The sequence below is a fragment of the Clupea harengus genome, chromosome 5 (assembly GCF_900700415.2).
Source record: "Clupea harengus chromosome 5, Ch_v2.0.2, whole genome shotgun sequence".
Taxonomy (NCBI): Eukaryota; Metazoa; Chordata; class Actinopteri; order Clupeiformes; family Clupeidae; genus Clupea; species Clupea harengus.
The window spans coordinates 27,818,050-27,839,986 of NC_045156.1; the positions used below are offsets into that span (position 1 = coordinate 27,818,050).

Consider the following 21,937-nt stretch of genomic DNA (forward strand, 5'->3'; position numbering starts at 1 on the left):
CCAGCTCCCCTACAGGTGATTGTGAGGAACCACTACATGAAACATCAGGTTTAGTAAGGAAAGTGTCGTTTAGAGACACCAAATCAGAATCAAGGCCACGTTTTACCATAGCACGAGTGACAGCACAGCTAGGAAACACATCAGGATGCCGCCGTGCGCACTGATCAGGCTTTGGTGGTACCTCAGGCACCGAATCAGAGACAACAGGTGGCGAGACGGCCTCGGTGTTACCCCAAACCTTCCCCCCAGCTAAATCATTGCCTAAGATAAATGAAATACCTGGTACAGGGAGACCTTGACGAACTCCTACCACCACATCACCTTTGACCAGTTTTGAAGAGAGACAAACTCGATGCAACGGCACCTGGACAGGAGTCTTTTCAAAACCCCTGACTAGAACATGTGTTCCGGTGTAAGTGCTGTCAGACAAAGGCAAAACACCAGACAGCATAAAAGACTGAGCTGCCCCAGTATCTCTTAGTATGCGTACTGGCACACTACAATGCCCATCAGGCAAAGACACAGAGCCTTTGGTGACAAAGGGAGTGTAAATCTGCATCAACTTCACATGTATCTTGCTTAGAAGCAACCACATGTCCAACACTCAAGGTATCGTTTAAAGAAGACAGGGTGCTTCCACAGGAAGCCACTAGGCCAAAACTCTTGGACTTCCCTTTATCTTTCTCTTTCCTCTTACGAAGTTCTACGCAGTCATACTTCATATGGCCTACCTTCTTGCAATAGTTGCAAATGATTTCTGTGTTGTTATAAGGAGGACGGCTAGCATCAGCAGGGGGAGATGAGCGTGGAGCATCATTTCCACCTCCATACTGTTGCTGACTGTTAACAAGTGGTCGTGTTCTGCTCTGATGGCTTACCCAGCCGCTACCAGGTACACGCTTATGCGTAAGCACAAACTTATCAGCAAGAACAGCAGCCTCGTGCAACTTTTGCACTTCCTGTTCACACAGATGGACAGCCACAGCTTCAGGGAGACAGTTCATAAAATCCTCTATGAGGACAAGTTGCCGTAGGTCTTCCCTGGAATCTGCTTTCTGTGAACTGCACCACCTATCAAACAGACGTTCTTTCTCACGTGCCAATTCTACATAAGTTTGCTGTTCTAACTTCCTGGTCTTCCTAAACTTTTGGCGATAAGCCTCAGGGACAAGCTCATAAGCTTGAAGGATGGCCGTTTTCAAATCCTCATAGTTCATAGCTTGTTCCAAACCTAGAGCAGAAAACACTTCCTGCGCCTTCCCTGTAAAAACACACTGAAGCAACAGAGGCCACACATTCTCGGGCCATTTAAGAGTGGTCGCCACTCTCTCAAAGTGAGAAAAATATTTCTCCACGTCTTTCTCTATGAAGGGTGGTACAAGGCGAATATTCTTAGTGACATCAAACCCAGGTTGTTGATGGGCAGGAGAGGGGGGCTGAGATGGCAGTTGTTTAAGTTCAAGATCAAGCTTCTTTAATGTCAAAGCATGTTCTCGCTCATGCTCACGCTCCTCCATCTCCATACGCTTTAGCTGGAGCTCATGCTCGAGTTTGCGAACCTCTAAAGCCCTTTCTGATTCAATCTCTTTTTCTCTAAGAAACCTAGCCTCCCTCTCAGCCTTCAGTTTCTCAAATTGTAACTGATCTGAATCAGATTCCAAAACTCCTTTAAGTATAAGCTGGCTTTTTATAGACTTAAACAATGTTTCTTTCAAGCTTTTCTCTAAAGTAGTTAAGGTCAGTTCATAATGTTCAGCCACTGCACAGAGTTGCACCTTAGTTAAATTAGACAATCCCTCCTCAGACGGCTGGGCAATAAATTCTTCAGGGGTTGCCATTTTAACTCAGTCAAACTCACAAACCAGTACAACCCTAAACCCAGTTCACTCAGAAGTATAGCTATGTGCTACCTATTCTGCCACAATAGGAATTTAAAGAAACACAAGCTATGCTACCATGCACAGCAACGGGCTACCAAGCGGATACAAAAACAAAATCAAAATTTGAGGCACAAAGAAAATTACAGACTAGGCCACTAGTTCTCTTTCACACATGTAAGCTACACCCAATGGCAAACAGACTGTGATACACAAGCAGTGCACCACACCAATGAACTGGTAACTAATAACCAGAACCAAGTAGACACAAATCTACAAACAGATAACTGTTTACCAATATTTAGCTTAGCTAAACATCAAGAACGTTAAAGTTCAAACAAGCACTCACTAGCTCAGTTTACTGCTTCTCAAAGGGCAAAGTTACTGAGAACAAACAAGCCAACGGAGACACCTCCAAACAACGCACAGTAACTTCCAAACTAAGCGTTTTTCAGCTACAAGTTAACCAACTTGCACTGCAAACGCAGACAGCAGTAAACTAATTTACAGACTAACAAAAGAAAAGAACTCACCACATCCGCAAGCACGAACCAAAATAATCCCATGCATCCAGGTGAAATCGTCCATTGATTGCCGGCGCTAATTCCCACTGAAAAGGTGTGTCTAATAAGGCAGTCAACTGGCGTCCTAAATACCTAACCAAATAAGCTAACTGTCCTAGCTAGCTCTTCTGAGACGTGCTGGCCTTGAGGCGACTGGATAACGCTGAACTCGCTACAGACAAGCTGCACAAAGCGTGCCCCTGACAGAGTTATTTAACAACAACTTCGGACCAGGATTGTCTCAAAATAACAAACTAAAACAATAAAGAGAAAACAATAACCAGTACTCCGAAGGAAAGGCAAGGCCCAGCTGGAGCACTCTTCCTTAGCCAGAGACTGCACGAAATTACGAATAGCCAATGTAAAACAGACGTTCTCACCTGAACTCACGAAAGTCTATGATCCGGATTTTTTAAACAGGTATCCCGGACGAGCCCCCAAATTATGTAACGGCAGACTCGTTAGGTTACCGTCACATAATGAGGGACAAGACACAAGACAGTTTAAATTCAATAATACGAATTTATTTATACCAATGTCAACAATCAACCAAATAGGGGTATGAAAAAGGTAATGTTCAATGTCGTGCATGAATGGGTGAATGAATGTATCAATTTGTTAGGTAAATGAATAAGAAAGTGAGAGACAGAAGTCAAAGAGCCCGTGTGAGAGAGAATATCAATGTAGTGCCTACAAGTACCGGAAAGAAGTGCCTAATGAGAGAGAGAGAGAGAAACCCTTTTATAGCCCCACCCTAAATACAGGTGCAGACAATAAAGCATTTAGGCTCAGGTTCGTCCTTCCCGTGCACTGGCAGGGCGAAGCCTGAAGGGGGGCACAGGTGGGCGTCACACGGCAAATAAGTGAGCAACTTACTGAAGCAGAGACATGAGGCAGTGAGGACCAACAGGATGAGGCCCACTAAACCAGGCAAACGTGTCCTGTGACCTTCAGTCAGAGACAGTGTCAGATGTAAAATATGTAAAGGACTCGCTGTAAACCAGGTATCATAAACTATGATATTTCATTTTAAAATTAGTGGTTTACCAAATGTTGAACAATCTCTGCTGGATGAGTGGACCTTGGACTAGTCACGGTTGAAACTGCAGAGTAGACACACCAATGAATTGCATAATGAAGAGGACAATGGCAGTAATATATTATCCATGCATAGTATTTCTTAGATGTTCTATTACAATTACCGAGTATGGTGCTATGGTGTTGGTTTGGAGGCTAATTTAAGTGTTGCTATGGCTAAACATGACAGGTTATAAGGGCTCTTTCTGTCAAGCATATTTCAGTCACAGGGTGATACAATTACACCCTGACCACAAGGCCAAAGAGTCTGAGAAATTTCTAAAGGGTTCACAAACATTCTAGCACCACTGTAAGCCATCAAAGCCAACCATACCATTTTTTTATAGAATCATAGCTTTGTTAAATGTATAGAACATTGTTATCATAATAGAAATAAAAGCAAAAAATAAATGACACACACTTTGTTGCATTATTGCTTAGTTTTGTCACTGTTGCTTTTACTTTACTTCTCATCCAATGTGTTGTAAGTTGCTTTGAACAAAATCATCTGCTAAATACATAAACTACAACTATTAATACATTAAAATACATATCTACCTGGGGGGTATTCGTCGTAGCTCGCTAAGCAGTTTAGCGAGCTAATTGTCAGGCTAAGATAAAAAAAAAACGCCCCTCATTTTGGTTCGTGGAAGCAACTTTTGATAAATTACCATAGTAACATATCGATTAGCACTAACCTGCTCCAGCGCAGGCTATCTTAAGTGTAGCTGGATAAGCTTGCCACACCCCCGGAAAAAGGAGGGATCCCATTGACCAAGGAGCCATATTAGATAGTTAGATTTGCGGAGGGAGAGAGTTCTTTGCGATCGCCAAGATCCATTATTCTTGTATGAGCGCTACCGATTCAGCCGACATGGAATCATTCATTTACAAGACCTTCTCCAGTCATTTATTGCAAACACCACAGTCGAACATTGACTGTCTTGCACTTTTTTGCGAGTGGTACATTTTTGTAGTGTCGGTGATGCGGAGAACAAAGCACTCATAATTATATGAGTGTTATTAGTACACCATAGCATATCATTATTGTAGAAAATTATTAAGGTGGACTCATGATAAGAATAGAGAGAAATACAGACAATTTATTTTCACTGCTTAAATGTATTGCATTTGTTATTTATACATTTAGTCATTTAACAAACGCTTTCATTCAAAGCAACTTACAAGGAAATGTAAAACTACACCGAGGAAGGAGGTGAGGGGATTCGAACTATCAACCATGCAGTTACGAACCGGTAGCGGTATGCTCTGTACTAGTGTACACTTGCCGTCAGATATTCATACATAGATAATGTTGTGTATGCATATTGCCACTTCAGCTCCCATGATCCTTCAGGTCATGGGGGAACTATAAAGGGGATGCGCTCCCCTCTTTCGCTCTCTTGTACATGGACTCTGCCTGCACTCCACTCTGCGCTCCTGATGAGCCAGGGCTACCTGTTCGTACTAGTAATAAATATCAGTTACGTTATCAGCCTCTCCAACGCTTCTTTCTTATTTAATGCGTGCCCCCACCCGGACACAACAGATATCACCCTATAAACATCCCAACACACCTTGCTCTCACAGGGGTGGCGGTGTTGAATTTTGCCATGATTATGGTCTTGTATTCTTCATAAGCGTTCCTGTCATCTCCTGCTCGCCAGTGGAGAAAAAAAGAGCCCTTTTCTTTGGGTTTAGAACCATTATATCGTTAGAAAATCATGGTTTTGGTGATCGACCTTTCCTGCCTTTTGAAGTAGGACGTGCACGCGCAAGTCACTGCTCTGCTAACATTGAGTACCTCATGGTTAAGTGTAGACCGTTCTATCTGCCTAGAGAGTTTACATCAACTGCTGTGACTGCAGCTTATATCCCCCCGGATGCTAACGCTAAGCTGGCAATGAAGGAATTGCATGCTGCCATTAGCAAGCAACAAACTTTACATCCGGAGGCAGCCTTTATTGTTGCGGGTGACTTTAATCACTCCAACCTGAAGACTGTACTCCCCAAATTTCACCAGCATGTCTCCTGTCCCACGAGAGGAGACAAGACTTTGGACCATGTCTATACTAACATGGCTGATGCTTACAAAGCTGTCCCCCTCCCCCACCTAGGTCAGTCTGACCACCTCTCTTTGTTTCTTCTCCCGAAATACACACCACTCATCAAACGTGTGAAACCCACAGTGAGGACAGTTAAAGTGTGGCCAGAGGGAGCAGACTCTGCACTACAGCACCGGGTTGGACACACAGACTGGAGTGTGTTTGCCACCCAGGCCACACTGGACTCCCACACGGACATCAACGTCTATGCCTCATCTGTACTGGACTTTATCAACACCAACATCAACAGTGTCACCACCCTCAAACAAATCACCACTTTCCCTAATCAGAAGCCATGGATGAACAGGGAGGTCCGCCTTTTGCTGAAGGCACGCGATATTGCTTTCAGATCAGGTGACACCCAGGCCTACAGTTCATCCAGGGCCGACCTGAAGAGGGGCATCAAAAAGGCCAAGCACAGCTACAAACTCAAGATTGAAGAGCACTTCAATAACAACTCTGACCCCCGACGCATGTGGCAAGGCATCCAGGCCATAACGGACTATAAACCCACCAACACCTCCCCCCAAACCGGCGAAGCATCACTCCCTGATGAGCTTAACAGCTTTTATGCACGATTTGATAGGGACAACCAGGAGGCGGCCATCAAGGCTGCACACTACAGACAATCAGCCCCTCACACTCTCCTCCACCGACGTGTGTGCTGCACTGAGCAGGACTAATGCACGAAAGGCTGCTGGCCCTGATGGCATCCCTGGACGGGTGCTCAGGGCCTGTGCTGGGCAGCTGACTGAGGTCTTGACTGACTTATTCAACCTGTCACTGGCCCAAGCAGCTGTCCCCACGTGCTTCAAGACCACCTCCATCGTGCCGGTGCCAAAGCACTCCAAAGCAGCGAGCCTTAATGACTTTCGCCCAGTTGCACTCACTTCAACCATCATGAAGTGCTTCGAGAGGCTGGTCCTGGCTCATCTTAAAACATGCCTACCACCCACACTGGACCCCCTCCAATTTGCCTACCGCCAGAACAGGAGCACGGAGGATGCCATCTCCACGGCACTACACTCCGCCCTTTCCCATCTGGACAACAGTAACACATATGCGAGACTGTTGTTCATAGACTTCAGCTCTGCATTTAACACCATAATCCCCTCCAAACTGATCACTAAACCCTCAGAAACTGGATTCTGGACTTCCTAACCAACAGACCCCAGTCTGTCAGGTTAGACAACAACACCTCCTCAACCCTCATCCTGAACACTGGTGTCCCACAGGGCTGCGTGCTGAGCCCTCTCCTCTACTCCCTCTTCACCCACGACTGCACAGCTGTACATGGTTCTAATACCATTGTAAAGTTTGCAGACGACACAACGGTGATTGGCCTCATCAGCAACAACGATGAGTCGGCCTACAGGGAGGAGGTTCAGCACCTGGCAGAGTGGTGTGCCAATAACAACCTGGCACTCAACACCAAGAAGACCAAGGAGCTCATTATGGACTTCAGGAGGACCAAAGGTGGCGCACACACCCCGATCTGTATCAACGGGACGGAGGTGGAGCGTGTCGCCAGCTTTAAATTCCTGGGTGTCCACATCTCCGAGGACCTCTCTTGGACCCTCAACACCTCAACCATAGTTAGGAAGGCTCACCAGCGTCTCTTCTTCCTGAGGAGATTGAAGAAGGCAAATCTGTCTCCTCAGATTCTGGTGAACTTCTACCGCTGCACCATTGAGAGCATCCTCACCAACTGCATCTCAGTCTGGTTTGGCAGCTGCTCTGTTGCGGACCGCAAAACACTCCAGAGGGTAGTGAAAACTGCCCAACGCATCACTGGCTCCCCACTCCCCACCATCGATGCTGTCCAGCGCAAGAGATGTCTGCGGAAGGCGCGCAGCATCGAGAAGGACAGCTCCCATCCCAACCACAGACTGTTTGCCCTCCTCCCCTCAGGGAGGCGCTACAGGGCCCTCCGTTCCCGGACCAGCAGGCTCAGGAACAGCTTCTTCCCTGCGGCTGTCACCCTGTTGAACTCTGCACCACGGTGATAGTTCCCCCTGGCTACCCCCTCACACTCCTTCCTGTATTCCCCTCTCTACCCTGGCTTGACTGCCACACACCTACCTCCAGCCACTGAACATTTGCACTAAATTGTTCATTGTATATATCTATTTATGTTAAATTGTTGTCATCCATATTCATCGTACTTATATCTTATCATGTCTCCTACCTCATTTATAACTTTATAACCTCTACTGCCACCTTCACCTGTACTTCACCTGCACTTTACATATATCTATATCACATCTGCACTAATCACCTTTATTGCTGCTCATGTTCTTACTGCTCATACCACTTATATCTTATGTCATACTGTATATACCATATTTATCTATATTTATATTACCATTTGCACATACTCTGCACTCTTCTACTTTGCACTTCTGGTTAGATGCTAACTGCATTTCGTTGCCTCAGTACCTGTACTCTGTGCAATGACAATAAAGTTGAATCTAATCTAATCTAAAAAAAAAAAATGCCATGATAAGTTTAGCCTGGTTGAAATTAACCACATGATTTGGATGCGGATCAGCCGTTAACGAACCGATATTTGCTGTTCGCTAATCTTAACGGGCTAAAAAGCCAATTGATTAACTTAGCTTCAACCCTACGACGAACGGGCCCCTGGCCCTGAGGATGATAGATATGTTGTTGTTGATGCTGCTGTTGCTGTTGCTGTTGCTGTTGCTGTTGCTGTTGTTGTTGTTGTTGTTGTTGTTGCTGTTGCTGTTGTTGTTGTTGCTGCTGGTGTTGTTGTTGTTGTTGTTGTTGTTGTTGTTACAAGGCTTAACCCTGTCAAACTAATTAATTACATATTAGCAATGAGAGACATGGAATGGGTTTCTCTTCATTCCAATGACTTCTCTATGTTGCATCTAAAGACAGTGACACAGAGGTCAGTTACAGTACACTCAATCACCCAGCATGTACCAGAGGCAAGCTAGACTGCCAAAGAAGCTCAAATACAAACAATAATGATATGAAAATAACTAAGATACCAAACTACTGGTAAAACTAGTGGTATGGGTGCTGTTGCTTTTATATGACAATTCTATTGAAAATAGAATTGAAATTATTCATTAAACATTCATTATTTTGAGACATTCGATTTAAAGGTTGTTTAGATTCATTCCATTATGAAATCCTAAAAGTAGTTTTACAATGACATGAAATATTGAGGACTTTCCATGGGTAAGCAATGACAACACATCACACTAATATACAGTACATGATGCCTACCTGGCTGTGATGGTGATAGATACCTTGTTTTTGTGACAAGGCTTAATTCTGTTGAAAAAAATAGATGGCATAGCAATAGCATTGAGTTATTTTTCACTTTTAGTAAGTGTGATACAGCATCTGACCTGTAAAGATGTATGGTTTACTGTGTGGAGAGAGAGATGGATGTTGTGTGTTCACTGTATAATCACAGCTCACCCCTCTGCTCCTCACTGACTGCAGACGTCTGAATAAATCATCCTTATCCACTCTAAACTGGCAGGAAAGGTCTCCAGATATACTCTTTGATGTCTTCGATTGGAGATAAAACTGAGGTTCATCTCCAGTATAAAGTTGGCAGCTGAGAGCATCACCAAAATGCTTGGGTATGTCACAGACAATGGAGGTGGAGCCATCGTGAAGGACCGTTATGTGTGGCTTCTGCAATCTGTCTATAATGGGAGAGCAGACATTTATCAAATATTGTTTTAGATTTTCTATGGAGTTTGCATTGGGTCATGTCATATATGATTTTAAAAGCCTCTCAGCTTATACTAAATGAACAACACACACAGAAACAAACGCATCACAATAAAATAAGGGGCTGCACCATAATGTGCACCATCAAAGAGACGGCTGGGAACATTGACTGTGAGGGGTGCATGAGGTACAGCAGCCTGAAATAAACACCAGTACACAGTATACATCACCCACAGAGGTCTGTTCATTCAGGATGTGGTCTTGCCCTCAAGCTCTTGACATGCAGTTACTTCAGTTACCATGGAGACTATTGAGATAATGCATATCCTTTCCTGAACTGTTAATGACAATATTGGCACCAATATGTTTCAGTGTGATAATTATGGAAAAGTGTGAAATTTACATCAATATAGACAAGATATTATTCCTCTCTAGTTCTATCTAGGCAACAAGGTTATGACCCTGATGTTCATTCGTGCTTCTCACAAAGTGATATTGATGTACACAATGTTTTTAAAGAATACAATAGTGGTAACCTTGTCAGTTGTGATGATACTATTTCCACAACAGCTCACCTACTGGTGAGTCTGTTTCTGTGTTTGGCCTTTGATGTCCATTTCATTCTACCTCTTCATTTTCACAGCTGAGGTGATTTCATATAGACGTAAAACTGAATAAAAATGATACATGTTAAAATAGAGGACCCTGTTCTAGTATATGAGCATATAACCGTGGCAGTGAGCTTTTAAAACCACAGTGTCAGTGGGTTTCACTGCAGAGCTTCAGGCTGCTAATGAAAACCCACAACTACTTGCCTGTTTTAAGAACATCGCTTTTATAAAGAGCTTCAAGGACCCACATACATTTTGTCTTCTCAAGAGTAAGAAAAAACTGCTGTTAAATTAGACATATTTTCCACTGTACATTCTGTAGTATTTGTGTAACTCATGTGTTGCATTGGGCCATGTCATATATGATTTAAAAAACCTTCTCAGGTTATGCTGAGGTTACTAAAGGCACAACACATAACAAAGATAAGAAACAAATGCATCACAATAAAATAACATACATGAAAGATGGCAGTGAGTGATTACGTGACCAGAAACAGTTTTGACCAGATTCTGGCCTAATGATGACATCTCTGTTTTCATCAGATATGTGAAGACTATTTTACCATCTCCTTGCCCACACAGCAGAACAATAGCTTAAACAACTTCTTAAATTGAGGCCAGTTTTATATAATGCTCTTTAGATTGTGAACTCCTACACCAGTATTCAAATTCCTGCCACTGTAGATGTTTTAGGGGTGACAGTGCTCCCTCACTAGTCCATGCCTTCCTTAGTTTTGGGGGACAGCCGGTCTGGTCTGTCTCAGCCTGTCTGAAATATATAACACAATCACAATGAATTGCAGTGCAAAGGCATTCGAGCATAGTTATTTCTTTTTTTACAATTTGTGCCAAATTGCAGTGCAGAAAAAATCAAGCATTGTTAATGATGTGGGATGTTTTTCAATTTGTGCCAAACTGCAATGCAGAAAAGTTCAAGTACTGTTATTGCGATACATTATTGCAGATCTCGGTCGCTAAGTTGAGATCTTGGTCGGTCAGTTGGACATCTCGGTGGAAAACCTCTGCGCATGTCTAAATACTTTAACTTACAGCTTGCAAAGTAGTTGTGGGTTTCCTGTTGGCTTGTCCGCAACCTGCCTCCTTATTTCATTAGTATTTAATGCAACACTTGTTGTTTGTTCTCAGTAACATGTGAATGGGTAAAATGGCATCTTTCACAGTATTTCTGCCATCCTTTTATTTGTTTTGGGTCATCACTTCTAACTGTAAGTAATTCCTGTTTTCTGTTGAGTTATCCAAGGACCTCATGAAATTACTTTGTACCCAACTGTTCGTGTATAATACTATTGAGATACAACTAAAAACAAATAAAAACAACAAAATACCTCATATTACCAATATGCTTTGACATCAGTATTATGTAAGAAATCAATGTGTTATATGTTATTCTCCATTTAATCATTTGGCTCTTCGGTTTGTTCTTGGCATGTTTTGTATAGGTAGACACAGTTCATACTTCACTTTCAGTTAACTATCTATTGACTCTCAGCTTGAGTGGTCTGTGAGTACTGAATTCAGAAAGTCTTTAACAGATGATGATGACACATGCAGGGCTCATCTTTGACAATTGTGCTGATGTTTTTTCATCTCATTTTTATAGTCCTGTTTGCATTCACTCATGTCCATGGTAAGTTTACAAAATATGAATTAAACATATCAATTAAAATAAGATAGGTACCCTTTAGATGTCTTAGTGAATATGACATGCAAGCATAAGAGTCAAACATCCTTTCAACAAACAAGTAAATATGAATCAAAAGATCTATGGAAGACTACAATAATTTTAAAGTCGTAACATGTACACATCGGTTATTTTTTAAAACTAATGTATTATATTTTTCTTTAATGACAATGACAATGACAAATATTATTACTTTTGTTTTAGGACAGAAGCTGTTTGTATCTACTTCAGTAATTTTGCCGACAACCAAAGTCCATTTGAGATGTATAGTCCCTCAGGATCCAGTGCCTCAGTGTTTTTTCTCAGTGGGAACATACACCCACCCTTCATCATCATGCCAGCTGACCCTCACAGGAGAACAAATGAAAGTCTGGGGACATGTAAACCCACCTTCAGAGCTTCCAGTGGAATGTTTCTACACTGTAAACCCGTCTGGTGTTATTCTTCCCTCTGATCTCTCTTCTCCTGTTTCAGTGTTTGTGCTGGGTGAGTGAAGAAGCATCACTACTGTTAATTCACTTAACATTCACTCTGTTTGGCATTTCTGAGTTCATTCCTGCCTTCTATCTGCTTATAGATCATTTGCAGAAACCCATGGTAAGCGTGGCCCATGACCGAACTGACATGCAGTTCGTCATTGTTTGTGAAATACCCAAGCAGTCCTGGAATGTCACCGGATGCCAGCTTTATACTGGACATGGGGAGAACTTTTACTTAACAGCTAAAATACAGAGAGCATCATTCTGCCATTTTTTCGTGGCCAAAAATGATTTATTCAGACGTCTGCAGTCAGTGGGGAGCAGAGAGGTGAGCTGTGATTATACAGTGAACACAGAACCTTCATCTTCATCTCTCTCTCCACGCAGTGACCCACACACCATTCAAGGTCAGTTTGCTCAAAATATTATTAATTTATTATTAAATACATACTATAGACATGACTCCTTATGTCTGTCTGATGTCTGTTTTAACACATTCTGTTCTGTTGTTCTTGGCAGTTTTGTAAAACAAAAAAGCAAAAATGTAAAAATAGTGAATCAGAGATTATCCTGCATTTATTGTGAATTGAAAGTATTTCTTGTAACAGGATACCAGCCCCGGACCAAAAATACTCCTTTAACATCATCAGAAGCAGGTAAGTCATTTTTGCAACACTCCTGGATAGACAGCAGTAATAACTTGTTCTTGGAATCACTTTGGACTTCTCATTAGATGCAAAATTCATCTATCAAAATCAACCTTTCTCAAAGAACTATTCCAAAGGTGGCGAAAGAATTATCCCAAAAGTCCTCAAAGAACTATCCCAAAGGTCCTCAAAGAACTATCCCAAAGGTCCTCAAAGAATTATCCCAAGGATGCTACAACGGTTGATAAATTAGATTAGAATAGACTCAACATTTTGCGCAGAGTGTACATCTACCCAGAGGCGCAAAAATATAGGCTGTGGCTATTACCGCCTACTTGTGCACTTCAAACACTGCCTTTCAGTGCTTAGGGCGTTCACACTGACAGAACCAGCAGAATTCAGGGCACTGAAAGTACCCGGATTGCGCACTGAAAACGGTAAAAAAAATGCAGTGTGAAACGATGGACACTTCTCGCCCTAAACGGGTGCCATCTTGGCAGAAGAGGAGGAGCCCTTTCGGCAGCTTTTCAGTTTGGAAAGTTGGCTGACTGACACCTCGCAAATCACTTAAACCATTATTGCTGGTTACAATAACTGTGTTATCTGATATTACAGTGTCTATTTCTCGGTAACTTTTGAAAAATCTAAGCGAGAAAACGCCAAAAGATGTACATTTACATACAAAATACGTCCGTCAGCGGAGGTTGGTCCACCTTCTTTGTTTAAAATTTCCAGTTGGCCAGAGGAAGCTGGCGCACAGATTTATGGGTAAAAGGCTCACACATTTACGTCCGTCAGTGTTCCATTTGAGACAACACTAATCGGCGATGGAGTGCACTACAGACTGTATTGCAGTGTACTTCGTAAAGTAGGCGGTAATAGACACGGCCATAGTGTTATTGTGCACTGTGCAGTGATGTGCATAAGTGATTCTATCTTACTTTTGACTTATAGTGTTGCTATATCTTATTTGTGACTTATAGTGATGCTATATCTTACTTGTGACTTATAGTGATGCTATATCTTACTTGTGAACCTAAGCCTCTAGGTTTCCGTAAGTTTTGATGGTTTTCTGTTTTATTATCAAGTAACCCCACTGACATAAGAAAACCTTTTATATGGTTAACACAATAAGACAACAGCCAAATCTCTTTACAAACAGCTGTGAGCGTTCTGCAGTAAATGTTAACATTTAGACCACATTACTCTGCAAAGTCCTTTGATTTAATCGTAGTTGAACTTTGTAACCTCCGGTTTAGGTTTAAGGTCTCAATCTACTTCAGTTAACCTCAAAGCTGCCACAAGAGGTGATGCACACACTGCCACAGGTGAGTTCCTTGCTTTTTGTGGAAATACACTATAAAGTCAGCCCAGTTAGTCTGTTTCACAGCATGACTGAATGTGGATATGAAGATTCTTTTAACATTCTGAATTGGTATGCATGTCTGAAAAATGCTAAATGAAAAAATGTAAATAGAAAATTATCTTTTTTTATAGTCTCTCCGGGTTCAACCCTTCACTTTACATCAGAGACCACCATGGATGCTTCAGGTAAGTGATACATTCATTATCACACTATGACACATTATCATACGTTTTTTATTAGCACAGAATAAACACAAATATATAATTATGATACAATGATCTTTTTTATAGTCTCTCCGGGTTCAACCCTTTACCTTACTTCAAAGACCACCATTGATGCTTCAGGTAAGTGATACATTCATTATCACACTATGACACATTATCAAACGTTCTTGGAACGGAAAATATCATCTTATTTCACTTAATTCTTGCTCATTCTCTGGCCCTAAGGCACAGGCCCAAGTGATCTAGAACTAGTCTGATCCAGTGGTGTCATTAGATCCAATTACGTGGGGCTATAGCCCCGAATATTTTAAGCCTACCTCGGAATATTTTCACCCAGAAAATGGAGGTGTGAATAGCAGAACAACAGACAGAATGTGTAACAGAGTTGAACTTGATTTGCGATGTCTGAGGAGAGGGGAGTAATCAAGCGCTGCACACAAAGCTGGAAGAAGTGCACTCTCAGATGAAAATGGGCTATTTCAAGAAAACTCATAAATCATTGAGCGTGGGTATTACACGACGTATACAATTATGTTCTTGCCAAAAAAATTACACAACTATACCAAACCCAATCAAGATAGCCGTGACACCAATAATAAGCCTATGGTGAACTGACGGCCAAATCTGTCATGTAAAAAAAATACAAGCCTCAGGCAAACTTGACTTAGCTTCTGATCTTTTCAACAGCTGGAAATACCTCTGGTCTGATCATTGATCAGACATGTGCTGCTTCATATGTATGTTTTGCACCACATGTGAAGTCGTATATGTCCTTGAATGTCTAGCGTGGGTAGGCACGGTGGCTGAGTTGCTTGCACTGCTTGCACTGCCGCCTCACAGCAAGAAGGTCATGGATTCGATTCCCGTATGGGGCGCTGTTGGCTCTGGGGGGCAGGTCCTCCCCAGAGTGCACAGTGCTCAGGTGGGCTATCTCCCTGGCTCCTGTGTGGAGTTTGCATGTTCTCCCCGTGTTCACAAGGGGTTTCCTCCAGTAAGAACCCCAACAGAAAAAACATGCAAAATAACAGAACACATGTCCATCCCTGACCAAAGATGGACAGTTCACTTCACTTAGTCCCCGGGCGCTACAAGCTGCCCACTGCTCCTGGGGGGTCCTTGAGGAAGGACAGTCCAGGATGGGAAAAAGCAGAAACTAAATTCACCCTGATCTCAGGCTTACCTGCGTGTGTGTGTGTCCTGTGTCGCCTCCATATATGCACGTGTGTGTTCCAGTGTGTCGGGTGTGCCATTAAAAACCTGACAAAGGTCTTAATTATTGTGTGTGTCAGTGACAAGGGCACTGTTTAGAAGTCTGGGCCCCCTGACAGAATCCTTTACATGTGCGATTATCAACCTTGGTTTTATTTTGGATGACTTTGGACAGTTTGGGTGTTTGACAGTGGACTTTGTGACTGATTTTCATCATATTTACTTCAGAGTACACAGTGGATGCTTCAGGTAAGTGATACATCCATTATCACACAAAGACACTATATGATTATCATATGTTATTTATTAGCACAGAATAAACACATACATGATCAGTTGTTATGTCATATTCGATGTACCAGATTCTGCAATGGCCAGATTTCTATTTACTGTATGTATGCTTGTATGTATATTTATGTGCTGTATGTCAACTGCACTGAACAATACTGTTGATGAAAAAACATTGGTCTGTTTTCAACTAATTATTTTCTCACAGCTCCAACACTAACCCCCTATGCAGGTAAAGTCTCTAAGCATGGTTTACCAGATTCACACTTCTGTTTGTGTGACTGTCACAGCTAAAACTAAATTTCACACAGGAAAAGTGGGTAACAGGACACAATAAATAACAAAGTTACTATTACCATATAGTTTGTTGATGATTGTTAATAGTGAAAATGTAGCTTATTGGTATTACTAAATAGTCTTCTTTTCATTATTTAACATTTATGTGTTTGCATACGAACCATTTCCTACTATAATAGCCCAGAGCAACTTTACATTTACTTCTTCATGACTTCTTAATGACCTGTCAATAATGAAAAACTTAAATGAATGAATTATTCACTACCACATTCTTTGGATGCAAGCCAAATGTCATGACTTTTTGTCCATAAGGGGGTGCTGCAACTAACACATTTTAATATCTTAAGAACCGCTTACGGTAACATTTTTAATATGTTCATATGCTTATACTTAGCTACATTTGCTCACAACTCTTGAAGTTCCATTTGGCTTGCTCAACAAAATGGTCACCAATAATCAATCACAATTCAGCAGTCAATACATGTAAAGGTTCAAACTTAATTAAATATGCTGGGACACCGACCATCACTACTTGCGTCTATATTTAAACGTATTATTATGATAGTGTATACCTGTCCTGTTATAAATGTCAATATTCTATGTTTAATATTGTTTTCATTCATATTCTTGCCTTCAACTAATTATCCTACATTTTAAACATGCCTATTTCTCAAAACTTTGTAAATAAATGCAAGTGTATTTATACTTGCATAAGGAACAATATAAGCTTCTTTATAAATTTCACAAAATGGTCAAATTTAATACAAGAATATATCTGTTATAAATGGCTTATATTCACTAGACTGTTTATTTTTGAGAGAAATGTTATCATTCAAGATAAAACACTTTTCTTGAAATGGAAAATATCTTCTTATTTCACTTAATTCTTGCTCATTCTTCGGCCTGGATTATCACATGGGCCTATCGGGCACAGACCCAGAGGCCCAGAGGTAACCCACACTAACTAAGCCCCGCTGCTCCAGGATTGATCCCTGAGTCCCTAAAAGGCCCCTATCAATCCACAAAGGGATACATGAGCCCCCAGTCTGAACACAAGTGGTCTAGAGCTAGTCTGGTCCAGTGGTGGTCATTTGTGACCATTTTGTTGAGCAAGCCAAATGGAACTTCAAGAGTTGTGAGCAAATGTAGCGAAATATAAGCATATGAACACATAACATTTTTAACCGTAAGCGGTTCTTGAGATATTGAAATGTGTTAGTTGCAGCACCCCCTTATGGACAAAAAGTCATGACATTTGGCTTACATCCAAAGAACGTGGTAGTGAATAATTCATTAATTTAAGTTATTTGGTCATTAGGTCCAATCACGCAGGGCTATAGCCCCTAATATAGCCCTGAATATTTTTACCCTGAAAATGGAGGTGTGAATAGCAGAACGGGTAACAGAGTTGAACTTGACTTGCGATGTCCAAGGAGAGGGGAGTAATCAAGTGCTGCACACAAAGCTGGAGGAAGTGCACACTCAGATGAAAAGCTCTTGTTAAAAAAAAAAATGGGTATTTCAAGAGGCTGGAAGAAGTGCAGACTGAAATGAAAATGAAAAGAAAACTCATAAATTATGTAGCATGGGTATTATACCATGTATCAAATTATATTGATGCCAAAGAAATTACACGACTATACAGCAACCCAATCTAGATAGCCATTACACCAATAATAAGCCTATGGTGAACTGACGGCCGTCTGTTGTGTAAAAAAAAAGTAAAAAGTGAAAAGTCAGGCTGGGTCAAGGTATGCCAGGCCACTAGGAACCAGACAAACAGACACAGCTTCTGCCTGTGGTATTAGTCTCCTTTTGTCCATTAATGTGCTATTTGTTGGCAATTCAAATCCATTAATATAGCTTATTGCATCATGTGTTGATGTGGTGTGACTCCTGTAGGCAATCTACAGGTATTAAATATGTCAAATAAGCACAGGGTAGATAGACAGTGAGTTGCTTCTTGCTGTGCGCGCTGCACACGTCAGGGAGTTTCATGATCCATCCATGCTCACTCTCTCACTCAGTGCAGAATGCAGTACGAGTAATTGTCACTTCTTCTTCATATTTACATGTGGACAAATAAATAGTATCTATTTGGTGTTAATGTGAATCGGGTTTTTTTTTCAGACCCTTATTTGCATGATTTTAATAACTTCTGATTAGATGATTAATGCATCTTTATATACTTATGGGTTTGGACACTTAGAAAACAGGCCAAAGGCAGCAACCTTACATTTAGCTACTTTATAATAAAGGTCCAGCAAAGAATGATTCACATTAAAACAAAATAAATGTACTATTCATTAATGCAGAGGTAGAAGAGGAAGAGAAAAGAATAAAGTTGTGATCATTAAGTAAAATTATGAATTCTCTGCAAGTAAGGGTCTATGATTACATGCAATTACATATATAACTATCTTAATTGATTTATTTATTCATTATTGATAGATCACTTCCAATAATGACAAGAACAGTATTTAGTAATACCAATGAGCTACATTTATAATTATTACAAAATCATCAACAAACTATTTGGCAATGACAAACTATTTGTAAATGGCAAAAATGCAAATGAAATGAAACTGTACAGTATTTGCTCTCTTGAACCTTGATCAATAGGACTTAAAGATGCAACTACAGACCTGTCATTAACACCACTTCATGAGACATCACACAATGGTATCTAATATATTTAAGGTCATATTAAGGAACATTTCAGCAGTGTTAACTGTTGACTAGCTGTGAAGATTCACGCTGGTTAATAGTCTGGAAATTAAGGTGATAAAATGTTTTTAAAATTCTCTTGCCAAGCTTTGCTCTGTGTATTTTCCCCACTCCCCTCCTCTTTTCCCTATCTCATGATACCTTTCATTATATCAATTATTTGTGCATCTCGCTTATTTATTTCAGGGTCACGGAGAACAGTGTTGATCTTGGCGGTGACTAGCCTGTGCATTGTCCTGACTGGCGTGTCAGCACTCTGTCTCATCTGGACATGTCGTATGTGATGATCATGACATTTCATTCATAGAATAGCTCTAGGAAAAATTTGCTTTATGTTTTATAGGCACCTGGTTTTGTTATCATCTTGAAATTCATTTTGATGCATTGTGGTCATATGACGGACAGGTAAAGACTCCTGTCATTTGCACTAGTCTAGAAGCCTAGGCTATGCACTGTGTGGTTTGATTAACATTGCCAACTATATCTCCAAAGGTCACCAGCTGGCACATTAGCAAGCTTTTATTGGTCAGATGTGCTGTTGTTAGTGTTTACAAGGTTTTTGCATGTCTCAGGAGTTTTAGACCAAAACAGAGACAGAGTAAGATCCTATATGTTTTCACACTCACCTTATGTGTAGCCTATGTACTGGGAGGAACATGTTAATTTACAGACTATTTTATTTGTGCTTCAGAGAATCCCCCGGACATTATGCCTGCACATAGTACAATTACAGTAAGTACGTTTACTGTCATTGATACTCTGGATCAGGGGTTTTCAACAGGGGGTCCGTGGCCCCCTGGTGGTCCGCGGCGGCATTGCAGGGGGTCCGCGACATGAGCCTATGTTGATCAGTTCACCATTGATTTTTTTTATTTTTATAAATTCGCTTTGATATTTCAACACATTTCCCGATTACTCTTGAAATAGTGAAAATATCGTCTTATAGGCAGAATATCTGTGCAGGGGGAGGGGGCGTGGTGGCGGCTAGCGATGTACCCTGATAATTTCACATATTTAAGTGTTATAGGCAAAATATCTGTGCAGGGGGAGGGGGCGTGGCAGCGGCGGTTACAAACACGCACGCGCGTGCAGGCACATCAGTGGGCCGCAAATTACTTTTTAGTCAGAATGGTGGTCCCTGGGACAAAACCAGTTGAAAACCCCTGCTCTGGATCAATACAGGTAACACAGTGAACTTACAAACTGTGTTTTTTCATCCTTCAGACTGTTGTAACCTACACCATGATCACCTCAACACCCCTGACTGTAGCTCCAGGTAAAACAAGATTATTTTCATTTATTTTCATTTACAAAGAAGAGTTCTACTAACCTGAGGTCTGTATTACTTGGCACATCTTGAAGACATCCTGATTAAAATTACACAGTGTATGTTTGCAGAAGTCAGGAGTAAGTGTGGAGAAGTATTTAATAAGATGCAAAATATGATCAATCCTCCATTGATGCTCATTCTCATATGTTGTCTCTGCCACACACACACTCACACAAAACCCTCTAAAATATGCAGATTTCCTCTTACAGTATGAAGAAGCTAGTACCATGCATATGACAATTACAGTTTGACTCTGTTCATTAAATCTTTCAGATGTTGACAAAATGGAAGACATTTTCTCTGAACAGGATGATGTGAGTGCACTATGTGCAAAGTACTGTGCTATGGATGTATAGCGAAAATCAATAGCTTTTCATTCAGATTAATTTATGGGGCCTTCAGATATGTTAAGCTGTGTTTATCGCTACTGCTGTTGTTCAGTATTGATATGATGGTTGTAGTGTACCCTGTTGTGTTATAATCCTTAAGCAAAGTTGTTGGCTACGAGTACTTGGATGGATAATGAGAGGTTTAGCTGCTGTGGGAAGTCCCCAACCAATAGCACAAGTAATTTAACATCTACTAGAAATACTGTATTTACTATGTGTGCCAGTAAAAGGCCATAAACTACTTTTATTATAGTTTATTAAACCTTTAGTTAAATGTGTAGTCTTTTTTTATCTAACCCACTTGTGCTCTCTCCCAGGCAAACCAGTATAATACAGTTACATACATCTTGGTGCAGGACCACAGGAGCCCTGTTGTCACACAACAGGACATGACCTACAACCTTATGCAGATGCACTGATACAGATGCACATACTGTGTAACTGGATATTATCTAAATATAAACTGTTAACAAATGATTATTTTAAAATGTATGTGGTTTCAGCATTGGTTAACACACAGCATTTATTATGATTTAAAATGCTTGTGTTGTGTTTATATAGTGTTTGTTTATAGTATGTGTAGTGTATAAAGTATAGCATATATAGTGTTTTGGATGCCTGCATATAAAGAAAATAACTACAATGACTATGGTCTATTGAGGGTTTAATGGACACCTTATCCAGTGAAATTTCTGTTGTATTTTAGCTACAATGTAAAGATTTCAGGAGGCAAGTTGAATACCGGTTTGCGGGATATAGGCAGATTTACTAACGGTAAATACATTCTTAAATAAGCCACGGCCACATATGCATGTCCCAAAATTGCCCAAAATTACTGTCTCTATGAGTCCGTCTGCCAATTAGTTGAGTATTTTCATCAAATGTTACATCATTAGGCTAGTTATTATTGTTAGACTTTTAGATAAGAAATGTAAACTTTGGAATGTATTATTTATTTAGAAATCCAGATAATGTTGCTTGGTTCTCTGTATGTCTTAATAAAATGAAATAAAATAAAAAAAATAAAATCTGAATAAAATGGTTATTTAAAGTGGTACTGTAAGTGTGCCGCCTCCGTCTGAATGAACAAAAGCCTGGTAGTATAAGTGCACTCATCTTTGCCAAGAGCTCACTGGTGCATGAGATACGAGGCAAAGCACCTCTACTTCAAAAAGGTAGGTCTGTGAGCATCTTAGTTTGGGACTTAGTTTGTGTGTCATCTAAAAAAAGAAAGAAGACCTGTGGTGAACTTAGAGGAAGTTTTAAGAATGAAAGAGAGGTATTCCTTTCCCAATTCTGGTTGCAAGGGGGCTGCAGACAATGATGATG

General features: G+C 40.9%; 2 protein-coding genes across 3 annotated transcripts in view; both read left to right on the plus strand.

Moving 5' to 3' along the window:
- LOC116220555 overlaps positions 1-21,937 on the plus strand; it is a 46,725-nt gene that overhangs the window by 11,969 nt on the left and 12,819 nt on the right. The window lies entirely within an intron of this gene.
- On the plus strand, positions 11,836-16,352 carry LOC116220561. Its single transcript, XM_042707898.1, has 6 exons — positions 11,836-12,138; positions 12,230-12,787; positions 14,038-14,106; positions 14,276-14,329; positions 14,435-14,488; positions 15,806-16,352. The coding sequence occupies exons 1-6, from the start codon at positions 12,015-12,017 to the stop codon at positions 15,832-15,834; spliced, it is 888 nt and encodes a 295-aa protein (XP_042563832.1). The 5' UTR covers positions 11,836-12,014; the 3' UTR covers positions 15,835-16,352.

Excerpts from the sequence above, each read along its gene's own strand:
- LOC116220561 (XM_042707898.1), top strand. The coding sequence starts at position 12,015 with ATGAAAGTCTGGGGACATGTAAACCCACCTTCAGAGCTTCCAGTGGAA. Across the intron at positions 12,139-12,229 it reads TGTTTCAGTGTTTGTGCTGG|ATCATTTGCAGAAACCCATG; the intron begins GTGAGTGAAGAA and ends ATCTGCTTATAG. Across the intron at positions 14,489-15,805 it reads GACCACCATTGATGCTTCAG|AGTACACAGTGGATGCTTCA; the intron begins GTAAGTGATACA and ends TATTTACTTCAG.